This window comes from Macaca nemestrina, chromosome 6 (genome assembly GCF_043159975.1).
Source record: "Macaca nemestrina isolate mMacNem1 chromosome 6, mMacNem.hap1, whole genome shotgun sequence".
In the NCBI taxonomy this organism is placed as follows: Eukaryota; Metazoa; Chordata; class Mammalia; order Primates; family Cercopithecidae; genus Macaca; species Macaca nemestrina.
Genome location: NC_092130.1, coordinates 146,436,149 through 146,462,796, shown reverse-complemented (window position 1 = coordinate 146,462,796; position 26,648 = coordinate 146,436,149). Strand labels below are relative to the sequence as shown.

The window sequence follows — 26,648 nt, the reverse complement described above, 5'->3', positions numbered from 1 at the left end:
GGACTGGGTCTTGGGCAGCTACCAGGCTCCTGGTTTCCCAGTTCTCACCCAGAGAGGAAGGTCTACCTCCCCTCCCCCAAATCTAAAAATCCCGGAGTCTCTGAATAGCCCTGATGAGGATACATTTCCATCTCTAGGGGAGCAGCTATTGCCAAAATGACTTGGTTGGAGTGGGTGGGGAGGCTAGGAGGGCAGGCTGGGCCCTGTTGATCTGACCCCTCATGGATCCACTACTGGAGTACCAGGCCACAGTGTTCTGCTCAAGGAAATGGGAGGCCTGCCTTCACGTGAGCCAGCACCCCCGCTCTGTTGAACTGCAGACAAAAAAAATCCTTTTACTGAATACACAGTGTTTGAATAATGTCCAAATATGATAGTTGGGGCAGCAGAAATAATTTCTGGACTTTCCATCCACTCCCTTACTCCTAGGGCATCAGAATTCACAGAATCTATGTCATTAACATATTTATATATTCCTTATTCTGAAAAGTATGAAGACACTGGATGCCTGGGTAAGGAAAGAGATTCACAAGCCAAATGGCACCACTGCGATCATTGTAAATGACGTCTCCAACATTCCAGAATGTGAGAGCCCGAGTTTCCTTATTTCAAAACTGAGTCAAAGAACCAATGAATATGTAGTAAGCCAACTTTTGGCAATTCATTCTTTCTAGGTTAACAACAGGGATTAAATATAACCCTGAATAGAACCTGTTCTCTTACTCACTCTGAAGATATTTTTCATTACCAATTTCTTTGTATATGGGCCTCCCTTTTGCTTTTTGCATCGGATCTTTTTTTTTTTTTTTTTCTTTTTTTGAGGCAGAGTCTCATTCTGTTGCCCAGGCTGGAGTGCAGTGGCATGATCTCAGCTCACTGCAACCTCCGCCTCCCAGATTCAAGTGATTCTCCTGCTTCAGCCTCCCATGTAGTAGCTGGGATTACAGGCATCCGCTACCATGCCTGGCTAATTTTTGTATTTTTTAGTAGAGACGGGGTTTCGCCATGTTGACCAGGCTGGTCTTGAACTCCTGACTTCAGGTGATCTGCCTGCCTCGGGCTTCCAAAGTGCTGGGATTACAAGCATGAGCCACCATGCTCAGCCTTCATTGAGTCTTTTTTTTTTTTTTTTTTTTTGAGACTGAGTCTCGCTCTGTTACCAGGCCTGAGTCCAGTGGCATGATCTCACCTCACTGCAACCTCCACCTCCCGGGTTCAAGTGATTCTCCTGCCTCAGCTTCCCAAGTAGCTGGGACTACAGGCCTGCACCACCACACTCAGCTAAGTTTTGTATTTTTAGCAGAGATGGGGTTTCACCATATTGGCCATAATGGTCTTGATCTCTTGACCTCGTGATCCACCTGCCCCTGCCTCCCAAAGTGCTGGGATTACAGGCGTGAGCCACCCGTGCCTGGGCCATTGCATCTTTTTGAGAACAACTTCACTGAGATAGAACTTACTTTCTGTAAAATTCACTAATTTTAGTATACAGTTCATTAGTATACAGTAAATTAACAGAATTTTGCAGTCATCACCACCATCTAGTTTTAGAACATTTCCCTCACCCCAGAAAGATCCTTTATGGCATTTGCAATTACTTCCTATTAGCGTTCCCAGCCCTGGACAACCACCAATCAACTTTTTGTCTTTATAAATTTACCTTTTCTAGACATGTCTTAGAAATAGAATCCTGAGGCGTGGTGACTCATGCCTCTAATCCCAGCACTTTGGGAGGCACAGGCTGGAGGAACATTTGAGGCCAGCAGTTCAAGACCAGCCTGGGCAAGACAGCAAGACTCTATTTCTACAAGGAATACAAAAATTAGCTGGGTGTGGTGATGCACACCGGAAGTCCCAGCTACTCAGGAGGCTGAGGTGGGAGGATCACTTGAGCCCAGGAGTTTGAGGCTGCAGAGGGCTATGATGGTGCCACTGCACTCCAGCCTGGGCAACAGAGCAAGACTCTGTCTCTTAAAAAAAAAAAAAAAGAGAAGAAAAGAAAAGGAAAAAAAAAGGAATGGAATTATATAATGTGTGGTCTTTTCTGTCTGACTTTCACTTAGCAAAATGTTTTTGAGCTTCATCCATGCTTTACCATGGATCCGCGTTCTATTCCTTTTTATTGCTGGGTAATATTCCATTATATGGAATTGCTACAGATTATTTACCGAGTTGACAGACATTTCTGTTGTTTTACTTTTTCCACAATTACGAATGCAACTTCTATAAATAGTCAGTCTTTGTGTGGACATATGTTTTCATTTCTCTCATAGGTGGGAATAGCATTGCTGAGTCATATGGTGAATGTATATTTAACTTTGTAAGACATTGTCACACTGCACTTCACAATGGCTGTACCATTTTACATTTTCACCAATAATGTTTGAGGATTGGATCTCTATGTTTAAACCTGATGGGCTTTTTTGGGTTTCAAGATAGGTGAAACTTAAGGAATGGACTTTTGAGGAAGACAGGAAGAGGCTTATCCATACATAGTCACTTGGGGAGACTTGGGGTGACCCTTAGGGGTCAGTTGCATGGCACATGTGAGGTGGTTTTTCTCTTCAGAGGCGAACATGGTGGTGTGTTCAGAAGGTGGTATTGTAATGAACATCAAAAGAACGCAGAACAGGATGAGCATTTTAGGGATCATCTTAAAAATAACCTCGATTTAAGGGATAATTGCATGGAGTTTCCTAGTCCTAGAGTGATTGTTATATTCCAGAGGTAGCTTGTTTTGATTAAGCCATGCTTTTTTAAATTGGATGGATTTAGGGCAGGAGGTAACCTTGGGACTTTTCTTTGGTAGGCTTATTGGAGCGTGTGAGTCGTGGATTTGACAGACCAGAAAGTAGTGCTGCCAGAACCACAGCCAATTTTGTGTCAGTCAGTGCCGCTGGCTCTGGCTGATTCATAGACTAAGATCAATCCTGGTTGATGGCAGGTTTTATTCTCAAAGAAGAATGATATATTTGGTTTCCAAGAGAAATGTCATCCCCTGGATAAAGGCAAGTTGTGAATATAGGAGATGGATAGTCTCAAAAGAGTTTTACTACATGATCATTATGATACAGTATCTAAATGACATTTGTGGTTTAAAAAGAATGTGCTCATTTATTTTCTTGGAAAAAAATCTGAGATATTAAAGTATTTTGGAAAGGATTCACTGCCAAGATGACATTATTGTTATGTCTTTCCCCCCCTAACTTTATCTGGGCAATCTTTTAACAAACCTGTACTTTTGTTAATTCATAAAAGAAAGTTTGCTTGTTTATTCATCTATAACGTATCTGGTTTGCTGAATAAATAAGATTTATGAGATAGTAATCATAAAGCAGCCTTGTTTTGTATCCCCCTGTCTGAAAGTTATTTTGTGAGGTTAGTATATTCCTTGTCTCTGGATGAAATCTATGATTTATTTATTTATTTATTGTTTTGAGACACAATTTCACTCTGTTGCCCAGGATGGAGTGCAGTGGCACGATCTCAGCTCACTGCCACCTTTATCTCCTGGGTTCAAGTGATTCTTTGCCTCAGCCTCCCCAGTAGCTGGGATTATGGGCACACACCACCACGCCTGGCTCATTTTTGTATTTTTAGTAGAGACGAGGTTTTGCCATTTTGGCAGGCTGGTCTCGAACTTCTGACCTCAAGTGATCCACCCACCTTGCCCTTCCAAAGTGCTGGGATTACAGGCGTGAGCCACCACACCTGGCCGTTTCTTTTTTTAAAAATGGGGTCTTGCGCTGTCTCCCAGGCTGGAGTGTAGTGACAATCATAGCTGCCTGTAGCCTCACACTCCTGGGCTCAAGCGATCCTCTTGCCTCAGCCTCCCAAGTGCCTAGGCCTACAAGTGCTCCCCACCATACCCAGCTAATTTACTTTTATTTTTGTAGAAATGGAGATCTCACTATGTTGCCCAGGCTGGTCTCCGGCTCAAGTGATCTTCCCACCTTGGCCTCCCAAAGTGCTGGGATTATAGGCATGAGTGACTGCACCCAGCCTCTGACTTATTCTTAGATTTTAAAAAAAGTTCTGCAGTCAGTTTCAACTGCTAAGTACTCTTAATTCAGAATTTAGAGTCCTCAATGTCAAATACTAGGTTGGTGCAAAAGTAATAGTGGTTTTGTTATTTTAATGGCAAAAACCGTGATTACTTTTGCACCAATCTAATAACAATAAAACGTTGAAATTTGATTTAAAGTTAAATAGCTCTCCCTTTTCTCTTTGTCCCTGCTTCACCCTGCTACCCTGCCTCCGGCATCTTCCTATCACAGTTTGGGATCCCTCTAGGGATCTCTCTATGGTAAAACTAGGGGTAGGGCAGGGGAAGATAAGAAGTTAGAGGGATCGGCCGGGCGCGGTGGCTCAAGCCTGTAATCCCAGCACTTTGGGAGGCCGAGGCGGGTGGATCACGAGGTCAGGAGATCGAGACTATCCTGGCTAACATGGTGAAACCCCGTCTCTACTAAAAATACAAAAAAACTAGCCGGGCGTGGTGGCGGGCGCCTGTAGTCTCAGCTACTTGGGAAGGCTGAGGCGGGAGGGAGAATGGCGTGAACCCGGGAGGCGGAGCTTGCAGTGAGCCGAGATCACGCCACTGCACTCCAGCCTGGGAGACACAGCGAGACTCCTTCTCAAAAAAAAAAAAAAAAAAAAAAAAAAAAAAAAAAGAAGTTAGAGGGATAAAAAAGTTCTTTTTTTTTTTTTCTTTTTGAGACAGTGTCTTACTCTGTCACCCTGCCTGGAGTGCAGTGGCACGATCTCAGCTCACTGCAACCTCCACCTCCCAGGTTTAAGCAATCCTCATGCCTCAGCCTCCCGAGTAGCTGGGATTACAGGCACCCGCCACCACTTCTGGCTGAAAATTCTTATTTGACTGGTACTATAGCATGATAGTGCCATGTTCTGAATTTGACAGATGTTTGTTTTACTCTTAATTCTGGGCTATTTCTGGGAATGTTATGGACTGAATTGTGCCCCTCTATCCCATTTCTGTGTTGAAGTCCTAACCTCCAGTTTCTTAGAATGTACATGTATTTGGAGATAGGACCTTTGTAGGGGTAATTAAGGTAAAATAAGGTATATGGGTGGACTCTAATCCAATATGACTGGTGTCCTCATAAGATGAAGTGATTAGGATGCAGACACACCCAGAAGACCATGTGAAAACACAGGGCAAAGACATCCATCTATAGGCCACGAAGAAGTGCCTCAGAAGGAAACTAACCCTGTTGACACCTTGACCTTGGGCTTTATTTTGTGTTGTTTAAACTACCCAGTCTGTGGTACTTTGCTGTGGCAGCCCTGGCACACCAGCAGAGGGGCCTCTTGGAGATCTCCCTCTTCTCACTCCATTCTTGGACCATCACTGCAGACCCCTCTTCTGCAATTCCCTTGATGAATGTCATGTGATTGCCTCTTGCTTCTCCATCAGGGAATCTGCTTCCCTCTGCCCTCTGTGTCCTTCCAATCTACCCTATTACACAGAATCTAGCACCACTTATTTCCCTCTATTGTGAGTTGTGTACACATGCTCCATAGGAAACACATATTTATGCACAAATAAACTCCAGCATTCAGGCTGATTACAACACAACAGCAACCTCTCCTTCATTTCCGTCCTTGAAGCATAGGCCAGTTTCTCTCCGTTTTAGAGTTTTCGGGCGTGGATCAGACACCGTCCAATCTCTTCAGTCCTGTAAGCCTCTCATGAGGTTGAGTGGGTGTGGTAGGAATCATTGCATAGCTCTGTCTAAAGGAAGACCCTCCCACAGTCCAAACACACTCTGACCCTTTTAGACCTGGACGTGAGTAAGAGCCCTGTTAACCAGTTTTCAGTTGAATCCTTTGAAAATTTGCACCTCAGGCTAAAATGACTGTGGCATGTCTGTGTTTTCAACCTAACCGTAGTGCTCATTCATTCATTCATCGTTGATTCATTTAGGCAGTGCAAAGTTTCACTAAGTTTTGACTATGAAGAGAGCCTTGCTGAGGCCAGAGGTGAAACCCTGGCCCTGTCTAGGATGGACGCTTTCCTTCTTGAGGAGCTCCCTGACTAGAAGGGGAAGAAGGTCTCACATGAAATAACACAGCAGGCATGTTGATTTGTGGGGGGAATCCCTGGCTTGCCCCATAGTTCTAGAATCAGGCTGAGAAAATCTCTGTCCTAAGAATTTGCCTCCAGGGTACTAGCTGATGATCCTTGCTCTCCTCTGACCCTAATGTTGCATTATTGAATATGGTCAGCTCCTTCAGGTAGGCTTAGCACGTGACTGGGGGGATGCTGCATGAGGACAGCAGTAATAAGAGGGAAGGGGCAGGTGGGAAGGAAAAAGGAGGGGCATCCTGGTAAGATTTCAGAGGCCAAATGAGCTGGGTTTTTTACAACCTTAGTGCTTTTCTCTTGTACGTAGTAAAACCCAATCACCGTGTTGCATTTGTACAAATATCCCAATGACGCTAACCCGTATCAGAGAACTCACCGTCCTCAGTGCACTTGGGATCCATGAGAGCCTTGCTAAGGTCAGGTGAGGTCTAAAGTCTATCCAAACACTTTATCCTGTATCTTTGTTCTGCATGTTCAACTGTAAAACATTTATTGATTATATGCCAATGGTCAGGACTCAAGTACAGGCAAAATGAAAATACTCTATTCCAAAGTAAGTAGGTAGTCTGAGATGTAAATTTTCAAATCAGCTGAAAACTGGTAATGGGGTTCTTGAATCCCTCACTCACATCCAGGGTCTAAAGGAGTCAGACTGGGGGAGGATCATTCTTTGCAGAGAACTATGCAATGATTCCTACCACCCCTACTGTCTTAGTCTATTTTCTGTTGCTAGAACAGAATACCACAGACTGGGTAATTTACAGAGAAAATAAGCATATTGGGTTCATAGTTCTGGACTTTGGGAAGTCCAAGGACATGGTGTTGGTCCTTAGCAAGGGACATCTGGTGGCAGAAGGTGGATGCGAAAGAGACCACAAAGCAAGCCTAGCTCACTTTTATAATAACGGGCTCTGGCAAGTACTAACTCACTCCCGTAATAAAGCATGAATCCATTCAGGAGGGTAGAACCCTCATGACTCAATCACTCTTGAAGTCCTCATCCCTTAATACTGTTACATTGGCAATTAATTTCCAGCACATGAACTTCTGGAGGACACGTTCACACCATAGCTTATGGGACCACTTGGGGAGAGTATACAGGTGTCAGACCCTTACCTGGAAAGTCTAAGAAAGGAGTCCCCCATCTTGTGAGAGAGATGGACAAAATGCCCTTTCCTCCTTCACCTGTCCAAATCCCGTGTTTCCTTTAAGTTCAGTTAGAGCCCTGCTCCCATTTGGGAAGACTTCTCTGATTTTTTTCTAGCCCTTCAAGATTCTCACTCTTTGAATTTCTACAGTATTTAACACCTACTTATAAGATGATTTTTAAATTATTCTTTATTCATATCCTCAGTCAGTTTGGAGTCCTCTGGGCCTGCTTGTAGTTCCTATGCTGAGTGTTTGTATGTATTTAAAATTCTGTCTTTCTAGAACAGTACAAATCTGCTGTAAGGTAAATTGGGCAAGAAGGAACAGTACCCGTTGGGCCCTGCTTCCCATTTTTGTGTTCTTCCAGAAGCAGCAACATAACTCACAGCACAGCCCTGTCTGAGAGGCAGAGGTTGAAGCAGCTTCCGCCCACTGGGAGGGGTTCGGATGGCGTGAGGTGCTGTGTTGTTAAGGATACCTTCACTGGGAAGTTGGTCTGGAGAGACCTTCAACAGAATGTATTTGTTTTGCTGGATTGAGAAAATTGAATGTTTATACGGCTTTGGTTAAAATTGCATTTTTGTTGCAGAGAGATTATTGTCTAAAGAAATACTCAAGCACTTGAGTGAGAAGAGGTAGATGCCGACAAGGAGAGAAGGAGTGTGTTGAGGCTTGTTCAGCACTTGGTCTGTGGTGTGGATTTTAAGTCTGATGTCCTTTTTAACTTGCAAGAAAAAGTCCTGAAGCCTATTTAGGGGCACATGTTAGTGTTCTGGTTTGGCTGAGAATTCTATAGATGTATTCCCATATTTTGTGATGGAATATTATTATTATTTTTTTCGAGACAGGGTCTCACTCTTTCATCCAGGCTGAAGAGCAGTGGCATGATCATGGCTTACTGTAGCCTTGAACTCCCAGGCTCCAGTGACCCTTCCACCTCATCCTCCTGAGTAGCTAGGACTATGCACCATGTGCCACCACCACCAACTAATTAATTTTTTTGTTTTTGTAGAGAGAGGATCTTGCCATGTTGCCCAGGCTGGTCTTGAATGCTTGGTTTCAAGCAGTCTTTCCACCTTAGCCTCCCAAAATGTTGAGATTAGAGACATGAGCTGCTACGCCCGCCTGGCTGCATTTCTTTCTTCATCAGTCTAGAGGTTTCTAACCTGGAATTTTCTTTCTTTCTTTTTTTTTTTTTGAGATGGAGTTTACTCTTATTGCCCAGGCTGGAGTGCAATGGTGCGATCTCAGCTCACCGCAATCTCTGCCTCCTGGGCCCAAGCGATTCTCCTGCCTCAGCCTCCACAGTAGCTGGGATTACAGGCATGTGCCACCACACCCGGCTAATTTTGTATTTTCAGTAGAGACAGGGTTTCACCATGTTGGTCAGCTGGTCTCGAACTTGCAACCTCAAATGATCCGCCTGCCTCGCCTTCCCAAATCGCTGGGATTACAGGCGTGAGCCACCATATCCGAATAACCTGGAATTTTCTTAATCCTAAGGACTGGCGAATGTAATAGAGATTATTAAGCTTTTTAAAAAAATAACAGCTTTGTTGAGATATCATTCATATACCATTCACTTCACCTCCTGAAAGTGTATGTATGAATGAATGGTTTTTAGTGTGTTCACAGGTTGTGCAACCATTACAGCAATAAATCTTAGAACATTTTCATTACACCCAAAAGAAAACCCCATATCCATTGTAAGGGTTTTTTTTTTTTTTTTTTTAATGCTCAAAGAAGTTTAACTTTTTTGTTAATGATAAAGCTGTATAGGCTAATATCAAGGTTTTAAAATGCAGGTTAGGATTGGGAGTTAAATTATTTTTTAAAAGGGAAAATGAATTAATAAATAAACAGCGTTGCATCCAGTCTTTCAAATGAGATGGAAACAAGCATGTACATCTCTGCCTTGCTCCATCCTCATCTATCAATGTGACATCCATTCTGTGATGATTGGTGGCCAGTGATGATTGGTGGCCAGTGATTGACGATTGGTGGCCAGTGATGGATGCCATATTGCAGGGACTGATTTTGAATTAAATGGGCAACAAACTGACTAATATTTCTGCTCAGTGGGTAGGTGTGCTTTATCTTGCTTGAAATGGGAGAACTTAGTTCAGAGAGCTTTTTCCATAGATGCATGATCCTGTCTGGTACATACTCCAGTTAGGCTGCTGTGCAGCTAATTCAGCTTTGCTGCATTTCTTTTGAAGTAAGCATCTTGATTTAATGACTTTTCCAAGGACTGCCTTTAGTGTGGCCTTGCCAAACTGATAGATGTCACTTTACTCAACATAGGCTGTAGCCCAGCCTGGGCTTTGGAAGTTTGGGATTGAAAATGGGACTGTAAGATCCCAGTTGGCCCAAGGAAGGCGAGTCCGTTTACTCATGATTCATCTTGAGGAAGAGGAGATGCTGGGACAGCTGGCACCTGGCGTTATTCCAGGGGCCACATTACTTCCCGCCAGCCATGGCTTCCAGGTGTGAGATCCTTTCGTGAATACCAGGAAAGCAGTGATCTATTAATAACTTTACCCCAGCTACAGTTCATGCCTCTAGAGTTACCATTGTGTGGATTTCCAGAACTTCTTTTCCTTTGACACTTATTTCTATCACTGTGGAGTTAGGCCCGTGGGCCACCCAGCTGTCACACACCCAAAGCCAGGGACTCCAGGAAGACACTCAATTTGGCGGTTAATACCTTCCCTTGGGAACTTTTGGAATTATTGCTTTATTTATTTAATCCTCTTCAAATAAGAGTTTGTATACTTTTCACTGCATGCTTTTAAAAAAAAGAAAAGCCAAAGACAAATACACAGAAAAACGAACACAACACCCACGAAACCCCCATGACCTCAAACAAAAATCTTCCCCGCTGTTGCCTAAGACTTTGTGCTCTCTGAATGTGTGAATGAAGGAATGCTTTGAGTGCCTCTGCTGTGGGGAACTGCACATTTTGGGTTATCCAATATGTGGCCTCTCTTTTCTCCCTTTTCTGCTGGACTGATTTGTCCTGTTTCCTTGGTTATTAGTACTTCCACAAGAAGGGGGAAGGAATTAAATTCGAAGGATGATTTCCACTTTCTAGCAACAGTTGGTGTAGAAACCCTGGGCTAGCCAGTGACAGTCTGGGAATATCTGATTATCATTATTTCTACTTTGATTCATCAAAAGGTGATTCTGTTTTGACTTGAAAAAAAAAAAACAACCCAACTTTGGTTTATGAACCAGCCCAACTCTGACAAGTGTGTTCCTGTTCCACCTACATCAGTTCTAGTTTCTCTAACTTCAGTGTGCAAAAATTCAACCAAGGAAGTTCCTGGGCTCTACCCCTTGAGATTCAGTTTTCACAGGACAGGGGCTGAAAGGTTACATTTAGTCCCCAGGTCCTTCTGATATGGATTAACTAGGGGCTGACTTTGAGAAACACTGCCCTGGAATTTGCACTTGCTATTCAGGTACTAGCCCAGCCTTCTCTGTGATTAAATGCTTGGCAGTTAACAATGTATAATTATGGTGTGTGTCGTTTCCAAGGCAACATGCATCTGTCACTCCTGCTGAGGCTGGGAAGATTGAAAGGGGCCATGGAGAGGCTGCAGTCACAGTGAGGCCTCCAGATTCATGACAACAAAGTGCTTCATGATGACTGGGTTTTCACACCGTTTATCCAAGGGCCCTAATCAATGACAGCAGCAAGAATGAAAGTAGACACATTGGAAGCCAGAGAGTCACTGGGTGACTTCTAGAGGTAGCAACAAGCTCAAGAAGAAGGATGAGTACGGCATTCAGTGGCTTGCACTCCCCAACCATCCTCTCATGTCAGTTTTTTTTCAGAATAATAAGGATGTGGGGGAATGTGAGATGACCTGGCAAGGCTTCTGAAAACAGTAGTTAACTGTGGTAAACGTGTGCCTGCTATTCCTCAGTTCTCCTCTGGGATGGTGCTGTTAAAGGTCACCTGTTCTCACTTGCAGTGGGCTTGATGTGACATTTATTGAGCATTTACTATGTGATGGAAACTTTCATATAGATTATCTTGCCTTTTTTGACCTAAGTGTATTTTCATTTTTTTATCTACATGCAAAGATTACACATTTTGTACATTTCCAAATGTAATGAAAAAGGTAGAGTCTGTACATGTTTGCCGGGCACAGTGGCTCGTGACTGTAATCCCAGCTCTCGGGGATGGAGAGGCTGGAGAATAGCTTGAGCCCAGGAGTTCGTGACCTGCCTGGGCAATACAGCGAGACCCCATTCTCCACAAAAAAGGAAAAAAAAAAAAAAGATAAGGTCTATACATGTTTTAACACAGGATTTGGCTTTTTGGTTTTAGTTGTAAAACTGTATAGGGCAGTGCTGGATGGAACTGGAAGCCGTTATTCCAAGTGAAGGAACTCTGGAATGGAAAACCAAATACCGTATGTTCTCACTTGTAAGTGGGAGCTAAGCTATAAGGATGCAAAAACATACAGAGTGGGTAGGGGAGGTTGGGAGAGAGGTGAGGGATAAAAGACAACATATTGTTTGCATTAAAATCTCAGAATTCATTGCTAAGGAATTTGTGTATCAAAAAACTACCTATATCCCCAAACTATTGAAATTAAAAAAAAAAAAAAAAAACACCAAAACCATATACGGCAGTGAAAACATTCAGCCACTAGTCAGGCTTTAGGGTCTGGTTCTGAATCTTATCATGAATAGGCTTTGTGACTCAGGCAAGTTTCAAAACTTGTCTGAGGCTCTGTTTCTACTTCTGCGAATGAGGCACTTAGACTAGACAAGCGATCTTGACTTTTGAAGGGTGGCAACTACCTCGTAGAATCCAGTGAAAACTCGGAGCATTCTTCCCTGAAAAAGGTAAATGTACGCTTGCTAAAAGATAATTACATTCAATTTCCAGGGGACCACAGACCCATGTTAAATGAAGTGATTGCTTAAGATTCAGCTGCAACTCAGAATTGCTGAGTCCCACAGGACCCTGAGAGTCTTGCATTGTTTAGAGAGGCCCCCTGAGGAATGAGCTATTTGATGAGGGAGGTTTTGTTGTTCCTGGCATTTTTCACTAACTGCCCTGTGCATTCTGGGGAGGGGAGACGGGAACAAACACTGAGAAAAATAAATAGGGAATGAGTGGCATCTGGAATATGAACTGTTTTCCTCATCACTTTCACAAGGAGGTGGATGGCATGATTGCAGCACAGAAGATATGTCGAAGAATTACTTGAACATAGAGATACAGCATTTTGTATAGTGACAGTTAAGCAGTAACTTAGACTTGCTCTACTTTTAATGTTTTAGAACTCACTGATACAGAAATCTAAGAAGGTCCAGTTCATAGAAGCAGAGAATAGAATAGTAGTTACCAGGAGCAGGGGTGGGGGTGTGGGAGTGGGACGGTGGGGGAGGTGGATGGGGAGATGTTGGTCAAAGGATGCAGCATTTCAGTTAGAAGGAAAAGATGAAGAGATCTATTGTGCAACATGGTAACTATAGTTAGTGTATTGTATACTTGAAAAATTCCTGACAGTAGATTTGGAGTGTTCTCATCACAGTGAAATAATAAGTATGTGAGGCAATGCATATGTTAATTAGCTCAACTTAGCCATTCTACAATACATGCATATTTCAAAAGTCATGTTGTACACCGTAAAAGTATATACAATTTGTATTTGTCAGTTAAAATAAATGTTAATAAGTAGGAAAAAATGGAAGTTTTGGTTAATTTGAAAATGTCAGAAGCTTCTAGGGAGTATATTATAAATGGAAATATGTTATTTACCACTCCTCAGCTGTTAACTGACCACCTTCCCAACCCAGCCCTGCTCTGTCTCCTACCCATGACCCAAAGTTGTAATCCAATCAAGACAGAATACCTTATTTGGAAACCTACATATGTCCTTTTTTTCTCTGCTTAGGTGTTGAAAAATCTCTAGAGCTTTGGAAGGCTGAATGGACTAAACATGAAGAGCTTGAAAGCGAAGTTCAGGAAGAGTGACGTGAGTATGCGGTGACTCAGAGTCACTCAGCTCCACGGAGCTGCAGAAACGCTCCTCCCACCTTGATAAGGCACTGCTGAGTTAATAAACTACAGACACTCAAGTGCTCTTGGCCCCAGCTCAGGGTAGCTTCTGTAGATGGCATGCTCTAGGTTCCTTGCTGTTTGTGTGCGTAGCTTTCAAAATGCTTTTTTTCTTTAATTCTGGGGATCTGTGCCTTGTGGAGAAAGGAACAGTCAGGTTAAACATCTTCAAAGAAAGAATCAGTAAAAATCTCAACATTTCTAAGGTTGCCAGAAATCCTGATTCAGAATGTTGTTTTTAGAAGAAGCTAGTCTCTCTCATGAGGGTGGTTCAGGAATGACATATTAGCATGGTTCATCTTTGGCTTTAGGAAACGTGTTCAACTCTGTTAAGGCTTTTGTGGTAAAATGGTATCTATTGCTGCCCGTACCTTTCCTCCCACTGAATTCCAGGGACTCTTCCTCATTTGTTATCTATCATAAAAGACTCTGGATTGGAGGAACCAGTTATGATGTCAGAGTTATGAAACAAAGTCTCCCTCAGGAGAAAAGGGAGAAAAACGTAGCAGAGGGGTTGTACACGGTAATATTTTTTTAAAAGGTCACCCCATAAACCCTTCTATGATCCCAGTCTTGTACTAGCTGCATTCCAGAAACTTTGAGCAGAGTTGTGGAATGGGAGAAATTAATGGAAGGGAATTAGATGGAAGCCAAGGTATGTCACTCTCAAAATGGGCTTGTTCAGCTATCATTTCAGATGAGCTAATTAAAGATGAACCTGGATTTTATTGCTTTGCCATGAATTATATTTTGACAGCTTGGCACAGCTGCATTTTTGCAATAAATGGAGACTGTGTCTTTTATGGCTAATATGTAACTTGCATACCTACTTCTGGCTGAAGCTTATCTCCTGAGGCTGCATCATGACATGTAACTTACTGCCCTGATAAAACCCAGGCTAGATGAGATGCTTATGGGATGACGGTAAAATACCGACCCACTTAAAGAAAGAACTGGGAAGCCTTATGAAAAAAGTTGGTCTCACCTTCTTATCCTTTAGGTAAATTAAATAAAACTCACAGAGTGCAAAGAGACTTTGACAAAGACATGAAACTAGCTGTTGGCCAGAGTGAAAGTCCTGGTCATCCAACTTCTAAGAAACCTCCTTCAACCTCATCGTCTGCTGGCTGTATGTTATGCCGCCTACATATCTCCCGTGGCTTTCAGCTAAGGAGAAAAAGGCAATTAAATGGAAAATGTTGTGCAATTCAGCAGATAGGGGTTTCTAAATTATGTGACCAGGTTAACAAATGCCTTTTTCTATTCCAAGGGAATCTAGGTAGCTTTCATTTACATAAGTTAAGATTATTTTTAGCAAAATTTCATCAGTCTAGACTTCCATGTATATGAACAGGGGCCCAGAGGAATGATAGGCACATAAACTTTTGGTTTAAAAATCAAAAACTGGTGGCAGTAGGGAGGGTGTTGCCGGAATCCAGTTAGAAAAACTGAAATATTTCCATGATTTAAAAAAATCCACTGTAATAACACTAGTAAAAGCTTCTGGGATTTGGCAGCAGAAAAGGCTATGATTTTGGCAGTTAGTGCTAAGAGAAGAAATGCTGAGAAGCAGACCTTGGGGAGGAGAGCCTGGGGAGGAGGAAATTGGTATAATGGAGTCCAACAATTTCAAATGGCTCTCCACATCCAGATTGTTTCCCCAAGCCACAGAACTGTACAGCTAAATGGAGGGAATAGAAAAAGACAACAACAAAAACATTTCAAAGCCCTGTTTGTTAATCAACCGTATGATAATAATGCTAATAATAATTAACCATTAGGAAGTATTAACCAAATGTCGGGAGCTATACTAAGCTTTTCACGTGAAATTCATTTACTCTTGCCACAAATCTTACGTGGTGGGTATAACTATTAAGCTTATTTTACAGATGAAACTGAGGCCTTAGGGACATGCAGTCATTTGTCTGGGTTCTTAGAACTTTAAGTTCTAGAACCAGTTTTTGCACTAAGGCAGCCTGATTCAAGAGCCCATGTTTCCTGAAAGAGGAATTTTGGGTGGAAAGTATATTTTAAGAAACTAAGCAATCTGCTGGCACAGTGGCTCACTCCTGTAATCCCAGCACTTTGGGAGGCTGAGGCAGGAGGATCTTGAGTCCAGGAATTCAAGAGCAGCCTGGGCAAACATGGTAAAACCCCATCTCCACAAAACAATTAAAAAATTAGCCACCTATGGTGGGCCACACCTATGGTTCCAGCTACTCGGGAGGCTGAGGTGGGAGGATGGCTTGAGCCCAAGAGTTCAAGGCTACAGTGAATTGTGTTCACGCCACTGCACTCCAGTCTGGGTAACAGAGCAAGGCCCTGTCTCAAAAAGCAAAAAACAGAGCAATCTAGGGAGTAGCTTTAAAAGTGACTTTAGACTTGGACCTAGGTTTGTGGGACAAGTCTCTTACTCTTCTGAAGCGCAGATTCCTCACCAGAAAAGTGGAGGAAATAATATTAGCCCCGTAAGGTTGGGGTGACAGTTAAATGCATTAAATGAATGTTGGCTGGGTGCGGTGATTGACACCCGTGATCCCAGCACTTTGGGAGACTGGGGCGGGGGGATCACCTGAGGCTGGGAGTTTGAGACCACCCTGACCAACATACATGGAGAAACCCGTCTGTCCTAAAAATACAAAATTAGCCGGGTGTGGTGGTGCACACCTGTAATCCCAGCTACTTGGGAGGCTGAGACAGGAGAATCACTTGAACCCGGAAGGCGGAGGTTGCGGTGAGCCAGAGATCATGCCATTGCACTCCAGCCTGGGCAACAAGAGTGAAACTATGTCTCAAAAAAAAAAAAAAGAATGTCAAAAATCTTAGGGCCTGGTGCTCAGGAGATGCTTAGTAAATATTTGTTTCTTCCTCCTAATTAGCAACCGGCAATAAAAAGTAGGATTCAAAAAGTTTACATGGTCTGGAGGGTAGAATAATCTGGTAACAGTTGCTGCTGCCGAACAGGGAAACTGAGAGCTGGGAGGGAGTGGAGAAGAGAGGCTTGTTTTCCAATGTATGCCTTTGATTTGGAAGTTCTTGATATATGTACATGTATATCATGCATATATATGTATTGTTAAGGAAAAACACGTTTACAAACATTTACATTCAGTTGAATGAACCAAATTATAATTTTTTTTTAACCTGAAACGAGTGGTTTGTCTCAAAATATTTTAAACCATTGGGCATCACATTTTCCTGCTTGTCTGTGTGAGGGAAAAGGAGGAAGAAAGGATTCTTTGTATTTCTTGGGGGTAGGAAGAGGAGAATAGCAGATCAGGTTCTCGCGCTTGCATAAAGAAGACAGGTGACCCACTGGTGTGATCACATTTCAGCGAGCCTGTGTCTGGGAGGTCTGTGGCCAGATCGGTTTGTGGCCATTGCGAGCAAAATCCAGGAGTAAACATAGGATGAAAGTGGCCCAAGGGGGCCTCCTATGGGTGGCCTTCAGGTCACTCTGTGACCCCAGGGCCATCACGTGGGTAAAGATTGAATGGGAGTGTCCTTTCCGGAAGACTTGACAACTGGCACTGTGTCAAAGACAGATGTGAGTTTGGTAGGGAATGAGCCTGACTCTGAGGGCTGTGGTTAGACAGTGTCATTGTCCAGTGGTTTTGATTCTTAAGTCTATTTGGGACCCTGCAGATAACCCACAGAGGCTAAACAGCATTATGAAATTTCTATGATGGATAACCTTTTTTACTTCACATTTATAACTTTATTTTGGGAGTTCTTAAACTTGAGTTGTTAGATAGTAGATAGGATACAAGAGAAATGCAAATATGGTTGTTGTCTTTAAAAAGCTGATAAACCTCGGTGGGAAGAGAAAAAAAAAACATGTAGGAAACAATTAGAGCAAAATACAAGCAGTATAGACTATAGATACTCAAGGTACCTCTAAGATGATATAACTAACTAGTTATTAAGTTGTAGGGCCTGGTGATAAATGCTGCAAATTTTCAGAGGGCTGAATCATTGAGAATGGGAGAATTTGGGGAGCTTTATGGAGGTGGAGCTTCATGCAGGCCTTGCTGGTAGGAGTCAGATCCAAATTCTTTCGTTCTTGCATCTCATCGGTTAAATTTATCCAGTTGTCTCACCACCATTTGTTGAGGAGACTATTCTTTCCCTCATTGAATGATCTGGTCACTCTTGTCAAAGACCAATTGCCTGTAGATATGTAGGCTTACTTCTGGACTCCCATTGGAAGCGTGGTTGGGAAGAGGGGGAAAGGTCAGAAGGTCAATCAAGGGAGGCAGCTTGCAGCACAGTGGGTTAACTCAGTCTCAAAAATGGCCCTTGACATACAAAATAGTAATATTAATAGTTCAGGAGCCCAGAAGAGTGCCCATGGCATGTCCCTGAGTATTTAAAGAAGAATACTATAAAGTTTTCATCCTAGTTTTAAAAATGGATAGACTGATTTTTATGCTTATTAAGCAAGCACAGAGTTCTCAATGATCATTATTTGTATCTTTTATGACCGTAGCTTGAAAAAATAGCTTCTTTACCTCTTTAAATATTTGCAGCAGCTAGTATGTGGTTCCACAGGGGAAAATGAGCTGTCATCATGAAAAATGAGGCCAAAAAGGTTGGGATTTCCCTTTGCTAATAAAATGCTCAGGCTTCTGGAATTTCTTTGTAGATGCCAATTTTTAGTGACTTGAGTGAAATGGGTGGAGGTTGAGGGATGGGAAATGGGGTTGAAAGATCTTTGTAACAAATCTTGAGAAATGTCATTCAAATGTGATCGAGGCCTTCACCGTTTACTTTGAGGGTGTATGCTTAATTTGATGAAAGATTTATTCCCAATTATATATTTCATTGTAATAGGGAAGCAGCGGACATTCCATTAAAAAAATCAAAACAGCCAGTTTAAAGTGACAGGCCCTAAGAGAGATTAAATTGATGGTATACCTTTACATAGCAGCTACTAACTATTGTAGCTTTCAGCCAAGGAAATGCATACACCCCATGAATCTTGAAGAACCAGGCATATCCTGCTCAGACAGAGGTTTGAGTTTGTTGCCTGTTAAGATAACAGTTCACGGCAGGGCATGGTGGCTCACACCTGTACTCCTAGCACTTTGGGAGGCCACGGCGGGTGGATCACCTGAGGGCAGGAGTTCGAGACCAGCCTGGCCAACATGGCGAAACCCCGTCTCTACTAAAAATACAAAAATTAGCTAGGCATGCTGGTGCATGCTTGTAATCCCAGCTACTCGGGAGGCTGAGGCAGGAGAATCGCTTGAACCTGGGGGGCAGAGGTTGCAGTGAGCTGAGATCATGCCACTTTACTTCAGCCTGGGTGACAGAGTGAAACTCCATCTGTTAAAAAAAAAAAGATAACAGCTCTCATGAGGGTCGACAACCAACATCTCTGCCAAGGTATTTTTTTCAAGAGTTTTTAGTCATTTATAGTAAGTTTTTACAAATGCTGGAGCCTCCTTCCCTTACCACACACACACACGCACATACACACAATGGGAGTATTTAAAATCCAAGTCTCTCTGTAGACATAGGAACCTTGGCCAAATCTATTTCAAGCTAAGCCTTTTTTTTTTTAAATAGACATAATTTTTAAAAAATCAGTGATGACCCCACTGGGTGGAGGTAGGAGACTTTACTAAAGTTCTAGAGAGAAATTTGGTCAAATTTGTGCCATGCTACATATTTTCTAGGTCTTTTCAGCCTGTTTTAAATGGAGAACCTGCTCACTGCCTGATTTTGCCTGGTATTAGTTTGCTAGGACTGCCGTAACAAAGGGTACCACAAACCAGGTGGCTGAAACTAAAGAAACGTATTGTCTCAGAGTTCGGGAGGCTAGAAGCCCAAGATCCAGGTACTGGCAGAGTTGGTTCCTTGTGAGGGCTGCGAGGGCGAATCTGTTCCATGCTCTGACCTAGATTCTGGCGGTTGGCTGGCAGTTTTTGGCTCGCAGAAGCCTTGCCCCATCTCTGCTTTCATCTTCATGTGGTATTCTCCCTCTGTGCATGTGTCTGTGCCCAGATTCCTCCTTTTCATAAAGACGTCACTCATACTGGATTAGGGCTCACTATAATGACCTCATTTTAGCTTGATTACCTCTGTGAAAACCCTATCTCCAAATAAGGTTACCTTCTGAGGTTAGGGGGAGCTTTAGGACTCCAACATATGAATTTTTGGGAGGACACAAGTCAACCCATAACATAACTCCATACCCTTCCATCCTAGAACAGTTACTCTGAAGCCCTGGCATTCCCCCACTAAGCTGGCACTGTCATAGACCTTAGCTCCACTGTTCATCCTTGGGACTATTTTCAGCATCTAAGAGAGTGAGGCTGGAGCATCACAGTTTTTCAGTGGGTGCCACTGCATAATATTAATAGCAAGAGTGAACACGTATGGATGGCCGACCTCCTATTACAGAAATAAGGAGCTCTCATGGATTGAATGCTCACCAGGTGCCAGGCACGGTCCCAAGCCCCTTTGCATGCTCTTCGTCATTTAATGCTTACAAAACTCTATCCAGTAAAGACCATTGCTACAATGCAGTTGATAGAGGAAGAAATGAATGTTGAGGGCGGGTAAGTAACTTGGCCAAAGTCAAACATTTGGTAAATAACAGAAAGATGGTAACTCTCCTGGTTTTTCTTGATGGGAGAGCGTTGTGTGCTGTCAACCATGGCACATGCTTGCTAACAAGTTCCTGGTTCCTAAATTGTGAAGCTTCAAACTGCATAAAATAGATGTTACCCTGTTGCTCTAAGCTTAAATAAGACCTCTACAGTGATTTTCCGTCACCACAAGTTCATCCACAGTGGCAAAGCTCACCGACGTCAGCATTATTCCTCCTGTGACAGGGAAAGATTCTTTGTTTCCTGAGAGCCAAATGCATTTCAGTTCTGAAGGGAGGAAGAGCAGATGCTGCTTCTGCTCTTCCAGTGGTGCCAATAAAACATCTCTCTACATGGAGCTCCATTGTGGGCTAAATGGGTCATAGCTTTATTCTATTTACCCCAGACCGTCATTCTCAGTTAAACATAATAACTTTCCAACTGGAAACCAATATGAAACCCAGGGCTTGACCCCTAAACTTGGGGAAATATCCTAGTCTACACAAGTAATGAGTCATTTAGACCATTATCTCTTATGTCTTTATTCTGCATTAATTACCTGATCATTTTGAATGAAGGCTGTTGTTGACCTACATGTTTTTTGTTTGACAAATTCTTTTATGAACTTCTCCTTGGGAGTGAAACAGAAATTGCTTCTGAATCATCCTGTGGATATTTTCAGTTGAGTTTCTACCTAAAGATCTTTGCTGTGTGGATGTAGTTATTTTCAACTATACGGCAATACAGGGGCCAGCGTCGGCCAAATGTTCAGTATGTCTATAAAGATGACGTTAGTGACTAGAATTGGCTTTCCTTTTGCTTGAGTCCCTCCCTTTTTGCTTGAGTCTTCCCTTTTAAAACAGGAAAGTCAGTGTGTTCTGGTCAAGTTGATTATTCAACGATTAGAGTAGTTTTTCTTGTATTCATGAAAATGCTTTCACTTTTTGGGAAGCACTGCCTGAAAGGATTTCATTTTTATTTTCTTGGGAGCCGAATGATCTGATGGTCTCTAGCTGGTTCCTGCCTCCTGGGCTGCCCAGTGGGCTGGTTAGCTGGAAAGTGTAGAGGTTTATAATGTAAGAATAGAACAAGGAAAAGTTTAAGGAACCACATATTCTCCTTGGATATGTTTGTTCTAAGATGTATTTCCCAATGCTGAGAATGTTTCTGTAGCAACTTTTCAGATTTAGGCTACGGTTTTGGAAGAGTTTTTGATGAGATTCAATGTGAACTCATGAGTCTTTTCATTTTGTGTGTGTGTGTGTGTGTGTGTGTGTGTGTGTGTGTGTGTGTGTCAGAGTCTTGCTCCGTCACCCAGGCTGGAGTGTGGTGGTGCGATCTCAGCTCACTACAGCCTCTGCCTCCCGGGCTCAGATGATTCTCCTGCCTCAGCCTCCTGAGTAGCTGCGATCACAGGCGTGTGCCACCATACCCGGCTGATTTTTTTGTATTTTTAGTAGAGATGGGTTTTCGCCGTGCTGCCCAGGCCGGTCTTGAACTCCTGACCTCAGGTGATTCGCCTGCCTTGGCCTCCCAGATTGCTGGAATTACAGGTGTGAGCCACCATGCCTGGCCTGTTCATTCTTTGAAGGGTTGCTTCATAACTGAGAAGGTGCAGGGTCTTTCTGTGAGGTCCCAATGGGTATACTAATTAGGTACATGATAAGCTGCAATAACAAAATACCCTATACAGTAGCTCTAACAAGGTAGAATTTGTTTTCTTCTGAAGTAAATGTTTAAAAATAGTCTAAGAGCCAGCGGGGCAGCTCTGCTCCATAGATTAACCCAGGAACCCAAGCCCTTCTCCCATGTCCTCTGTTATCCTCTAGAGCTGCTCTGTGCAGTGTGCTAGCCACTGGCCACATGTGGCTCTTGAGCATTTGAAATATGCTAGTCCAAACTGAGATGTATACTGTAGGTGTAAAATACACGCTAAATTTCAAAGACATTGTACCAAAGAAAGAATGTAAAATATCTTAATTTTTTATAATTACACACTGACGTGCTACTATTTAGGACATAATTGGATTAAATAAATAGAGTAAAATTTATTTCACCTGGTTCTATTTACTTTTTTAATGTGGCTACTAGAAACATTAAAATGACGTAAGTCTTTGGACAGTGCTCCCCAGAGAACTAGAAAGAAGGAAAGTAAAGCAGAAGCACTTTCCTTTTTTTTTTTTTTCTGTGACGGTGTCTTTCTTAGTGTCTTCCTTTGCAGTCCAGTCTGGAGTACAGTGGTGTCACTATAGCTTACTACAGCCTCAAACTCCTAGACTCAAGAAATCATCTTGCCCTGGCCTCCCAAATAGGACTACAGGCACATAATGCCATGCCTGGTTAATTTTCTTATTTTTTTGTATACAGACAGTGTGTCACTATGTTTCCCAGGCTGGTTTTGAACTCCTGACCTCAAGCAATACTCCTGCCTTGGCATCCCAAAGTCCTAGGATTATGAGAGTGAGCCACCACACCAATCTAGCATTTTACTTTTTAAAGGATGTGAAACTGAAGGTACACAAATCATTGCCCTCACAGGGAACTGGTTAGAGCTTGCCCCAACCTAGCTGGAAGGGAGGCAGGAAAACATATTCTCTTGCTGGCAGCCTCGAAACCAGTTAAGCCTCCAGGGAAAGGGGAGAATGGATACCAGGGATGATTAACTCAGCCACAGGCAGTTTCCACAGAGGGTCTTGTTTGAGACTTGGATGATAAAGGTGTGCCAAAGTGTTCTTAAACCTTAGTGACTTTTACAGTTTTGTCTCCTTTTATGCCAGAAGTAACTATTGATGACTGCTTGCCCAGGACCCATTGTCCTATTGGTAGAAGTCTATTGCAGCATGCTGCTGTAGGTGAAGTTAAATGCTTTTCCATGTTAGAAATGGAAACTGCTGGCTGGGTGTGGTGGCTCATCACGCCCACAATCCCAGCACTTTGGGAGGCTGAGGTAGGTAGATCACCTGAGGTCAGGAGTTAGAGACCAGCTTGGTCAACATGGTGAAACCCCATCTCTACTAAAAATACAAAAATTAGCCAGGCATGGTGGGATGCACCTGTAGTCCTAGCTACTCAGGAAGCTGAGGCAGGAGAATCGTTTGAACCTGTGAGGCAGAGGTTGCAGTGAGCTGAGATTGTGCCACTGCATTCCAGCCTGGCCGACAGAGTAAGACTCCATCTCAAAAAAAATAAAATAAATAAAAATAAAAGAAATGGAAACTGCTCTTGAGTGTTACCAGCTGGTGACATTAGGTAACTAGTTAGGCTTTTCCTTTTATGTCCTGTAATATATTGGTGACCTGATTTGATAAGGTGTGGGATGAACAAGGGTTTGTTTTTAAGTACACCATTTTACCATCATAATCTTGAGGTTCCTTTCCCAGATAGGAACTATCATGACCTGATCTTACACCTTCATTGAAAACTTTGGGAATGGTGTAAGCCTGTAAGTTTATGTTATAAGCTTAGCTTTAAGTTACTCTTTAAGTCAGTGTATTCAGTCAATATGTAACTTATAAAATTGTGAAATTTGAGGATTCTTAATTATATTGATTAGTTTAATCTGAACCTACATGACATCTGACTCTCAAATTTTAGGCCTAGAATTCTGAGCGAAACTTTAGAACAAATGTAAAAGAATATTAAAAATGGTAGACTATCCACTTCCACTTCCTAGATATGTAACTTTATTAATATAACCTGTGATCTTATTCACATTTTTGGTTGCCATGTTGTCCTTTTGGTTAATATTGGGTTTATTGCTGATTCTTTTCTCCCAGTGTTGCTTGTAAAGCCTCCCCTCCCCTCTCCCCTCTCCCATCCCCCTCCCCTCCCCGTCCCCTCTCCCTTCCCCCTCCCCTCCCCGTCCCCTTCCCCTCCCCCTCCCCTCCCCGTCCCCTTCCCCTCCCCTCCCCGTCCCCTTCCCCTCCCCTCCCCTCCCCTCTCCCCGTCCCCTCCCCTCTCCCCATCCCCTCCCCTCTCCCCTCCCCTCTCCACTCTCCCCTCCCCTCTCCACTCTCCCCTCCCCTCTCCCCTCTCCCTCCCTTCTCCCTCCCCTCTCCCCTCCCCCCTCCCCTCTACCTCTCCCTTCTACCCCTCCCCTCTAGCCCTCATCTCCCCTTTCCCCCTACCCTCTCCTCTCCCCCTCCTCTCCCCTCTCCACCTCCTCTCCCCTCTCCGCCTCCTCTCCCCTGTCCGCCTCCTCTCCCCTCTTCCCCTCCTCTCCCCTCCCCTCTCCCTTTTCCCTCCCCTCTCCCTCTCTCCCTCATCTCCCCTCCCCCCTCCCCTCCCTTCCCTTTAGTTTTCTCACCTGTAAACTGAGGCTGAGGCCAGCACTTCCCTTAAAGCATCATCATGAGGATTAGGATAAAATCTGACACAAAGAAACTTCTCAATAAATGGCAGCCGCTGATGCTGGTCACCCCAGTGCCTAGCATAGTGCCTGCATCTGTAGTTCCTATAAGTGTGTGTGTGATGAATGAATGGTCTCAAAACGTCCCATCTCGTTAAGGTCTTATGACTGACACACATGAAACAATTAGGGCAGTGCCAGGTTTGTGCCATTCACAGTGAACTCTGGTGTGTGGCTATTCACCATCACAGGAGTTTAGAGAAGGCTTCGTAGAAGGGGTGAGTTAGGGGCTGAGCTATCGTGATTGGGTAGGTTGGAATTGACAGAGGACACCAGTACTAATGAGTAGAGGTGGGGTGAAGAGACTCTAGTGGAGAAGGATATATACATGGACAAGTAACAGAAAATCAAGTTTGATGGGAGATATGGGCCTCTCTATACCTCACTGAAAGCCTGGAACGGGTGGGGTGGGTGAAATAGAAGAATGAGGTTTCAAGTTGATTACATTTTCACTATAGGATGATTTGGGGTTTTGAGAGACTGTAACTAGAAAAGGGGGCCAGGACTAGGGCCAGGGCGAGGCTGGTGGCTGCTTCGGGGCAAGAAGGATGGGATTTGAGTGGGTGTGGGGATGAAGAGCAAGCAGGGAGGGAGCCTAGATTCCCTGCTGATACACAAAGGAAAGTCTCTCTCTTGCCGCCACACCCTGTTCTGGCCGCGCCAGCCAAGTGTGAGTGCCCCTCATCTCCTGAGAAATCTGGTGTAGGCTTATTTGTGCACTTGCATTTCATTAGGCAACGTGGTGGGAAGACACACTAGAAAACATAAAAGGTGAGAGCTCTTTGATTAAACAAGAATGTTTGGGGACAACTATTTGCCACTAAAATACACTTAGCTGCTAGGCATCATTCTAAGCAACTTAAACTGTGATTTATTTATGCCTCTCATTAGAGAAGTGCCCTATGTATTCCCAGTTTACAGATGAGAAAACTGCAACATGGTATCTTGCTACATTGGTTTCCAAAAGTGGCTGTAACAAAGTACCCTAAAGGGAGTGGCTGAAACCGGAGGAGCAACCTCAGGTCCTTCTGGGGCTGTGAGAAAGAATCAGCTGTGCCTCTCCCCAGCTTCTGGTGGATTGCTGGCAGTCTTTGGTGTTCCTTGGCTTATAGGAGCATCATCCTGATCTCTGCCTCATCTTCGTATAGCGTTTTCTCTGTGTGCATGTTTGTTTCCAAATTTCCCCTTTAATAAGGACCTTGGTTGTATGGGAGTAGGGGCCCACCTTATTCTTAACTAATTGCAGCTGCAGTCCCCCTATTTCTAAACAAGGTTACATGCTGAGACACTGGGGGTTAGGACTTCAACATATGGATTTTGGGGTAAACACAATTCAGCCATAATTCTCGTCCAAATCACAAAGGTAAAGTAGGGTGCAGAACTTGCACCTGGGAACTCCGGGTGCAGAGCTAGTGTCCTGCCACTGCCGGCGCACATGGGTGTTTGCTGTCAGGAGAACAAAATATGATGATTCCAGCTGACCAAGTAAAGGCCTGGACTTGAATTTCAAATTCCTCATTCCAATTTCCACTGGCAGCTGACAGATAGTAATCATGGGTAAACTTTGACCAAAACATGCTTCAGTGACAGGGACGCCTAGGAGCCAGGTACAGGATTAGCTTTCAGAAGGCTTCTGGGGCTAGAGATAAGGGGGGTGGGGAGAAGGGTAGAGAATATGGAAATCAAAGCGGTCAGACTAGTTTTGAGCGGGGGTGGGGCCTGGAGAAGAGGCCCGAAACGCAAATTGGGACCTGAGACTTAAGAAGGTATGTTTTAAAATAACAAGTATGTTTTTTGTTTTAAAATAACAAAGGGTATGATTTAGCCTAGGTTGACTGTGCTTGTGAAGGTTTGCTGCACAGTTTTCCCCTGGGTGGTGGTTTCTGGTGCTGGGTTCACGTCTTTGGGAGTTGTAGGTGCCTGGTGAATAGCTGGAAGGTGGACTGTTTTGTAAGCTGTGGTCAGTGTTCAGTGAGTTAAGTCCAACAGTCATCGGAGTCTATTGCTGTAGACTTTTTAGATGCATTTGGAAAAGCCACCTAAGCCCTTTCCCCGTGGTGAACAAGTGGCTTTAGGTGGCAAGTGGCAGTCTTGGGCACAGTAGGACACATGGGATAATTGTTCTTGCTCTCCCTGCAGTTCCAGCCCAGTTCCTACACTAGTCATTGTGTTGAATGAATGAGTGACTAAATGTAAAATGGAAATACTGACAGTTTATCGTCACCACCCTGTGGTCCCTCTCTGTTTAGTATTTACCACTTCATCCATATCATGGACAGAAACAAAAGGTCAGTAGAGTTT

General features: G+C 43.5%; 1 protein-coding gene across 11 annotated transcripts in view; it reads left to right on the top strand.

Moving 5' to 3' along the window:
- Window positions 1-26,648, top strand: part of LOC105473053 (retinoic acid induced 14) — a 175,898-nt gene that overhangs the window by 17,978 nt on the left and 131,272 nt on the right. For 2 of the 11 annotated variants that reach the window (XM_011726643.2, XM_011726633.2), the window contains exon 2: window positions 13,180-13,260. In XM_011726643.2, coding sequence (XP_011724945.2) covers window positions 13,225-13,260 — 36 coding nt within the window. In that variant the 5' untranslated portion in view covers window positions 13,180-13,224. Of the gene's footprint in view, window positions 1-10,776; window positions 11,083-11,597; window positions 11,697-11,756; window positions 12,122-13,179; window positions 13,261-13,302; window positions 13,999-26,648 lie in introns of those variants that run through there. The other 9 variants (XM_011726631.3, XM_071099026.1, XM_071099031.1 and 6 more) reach the window with 9 other exon arrangements.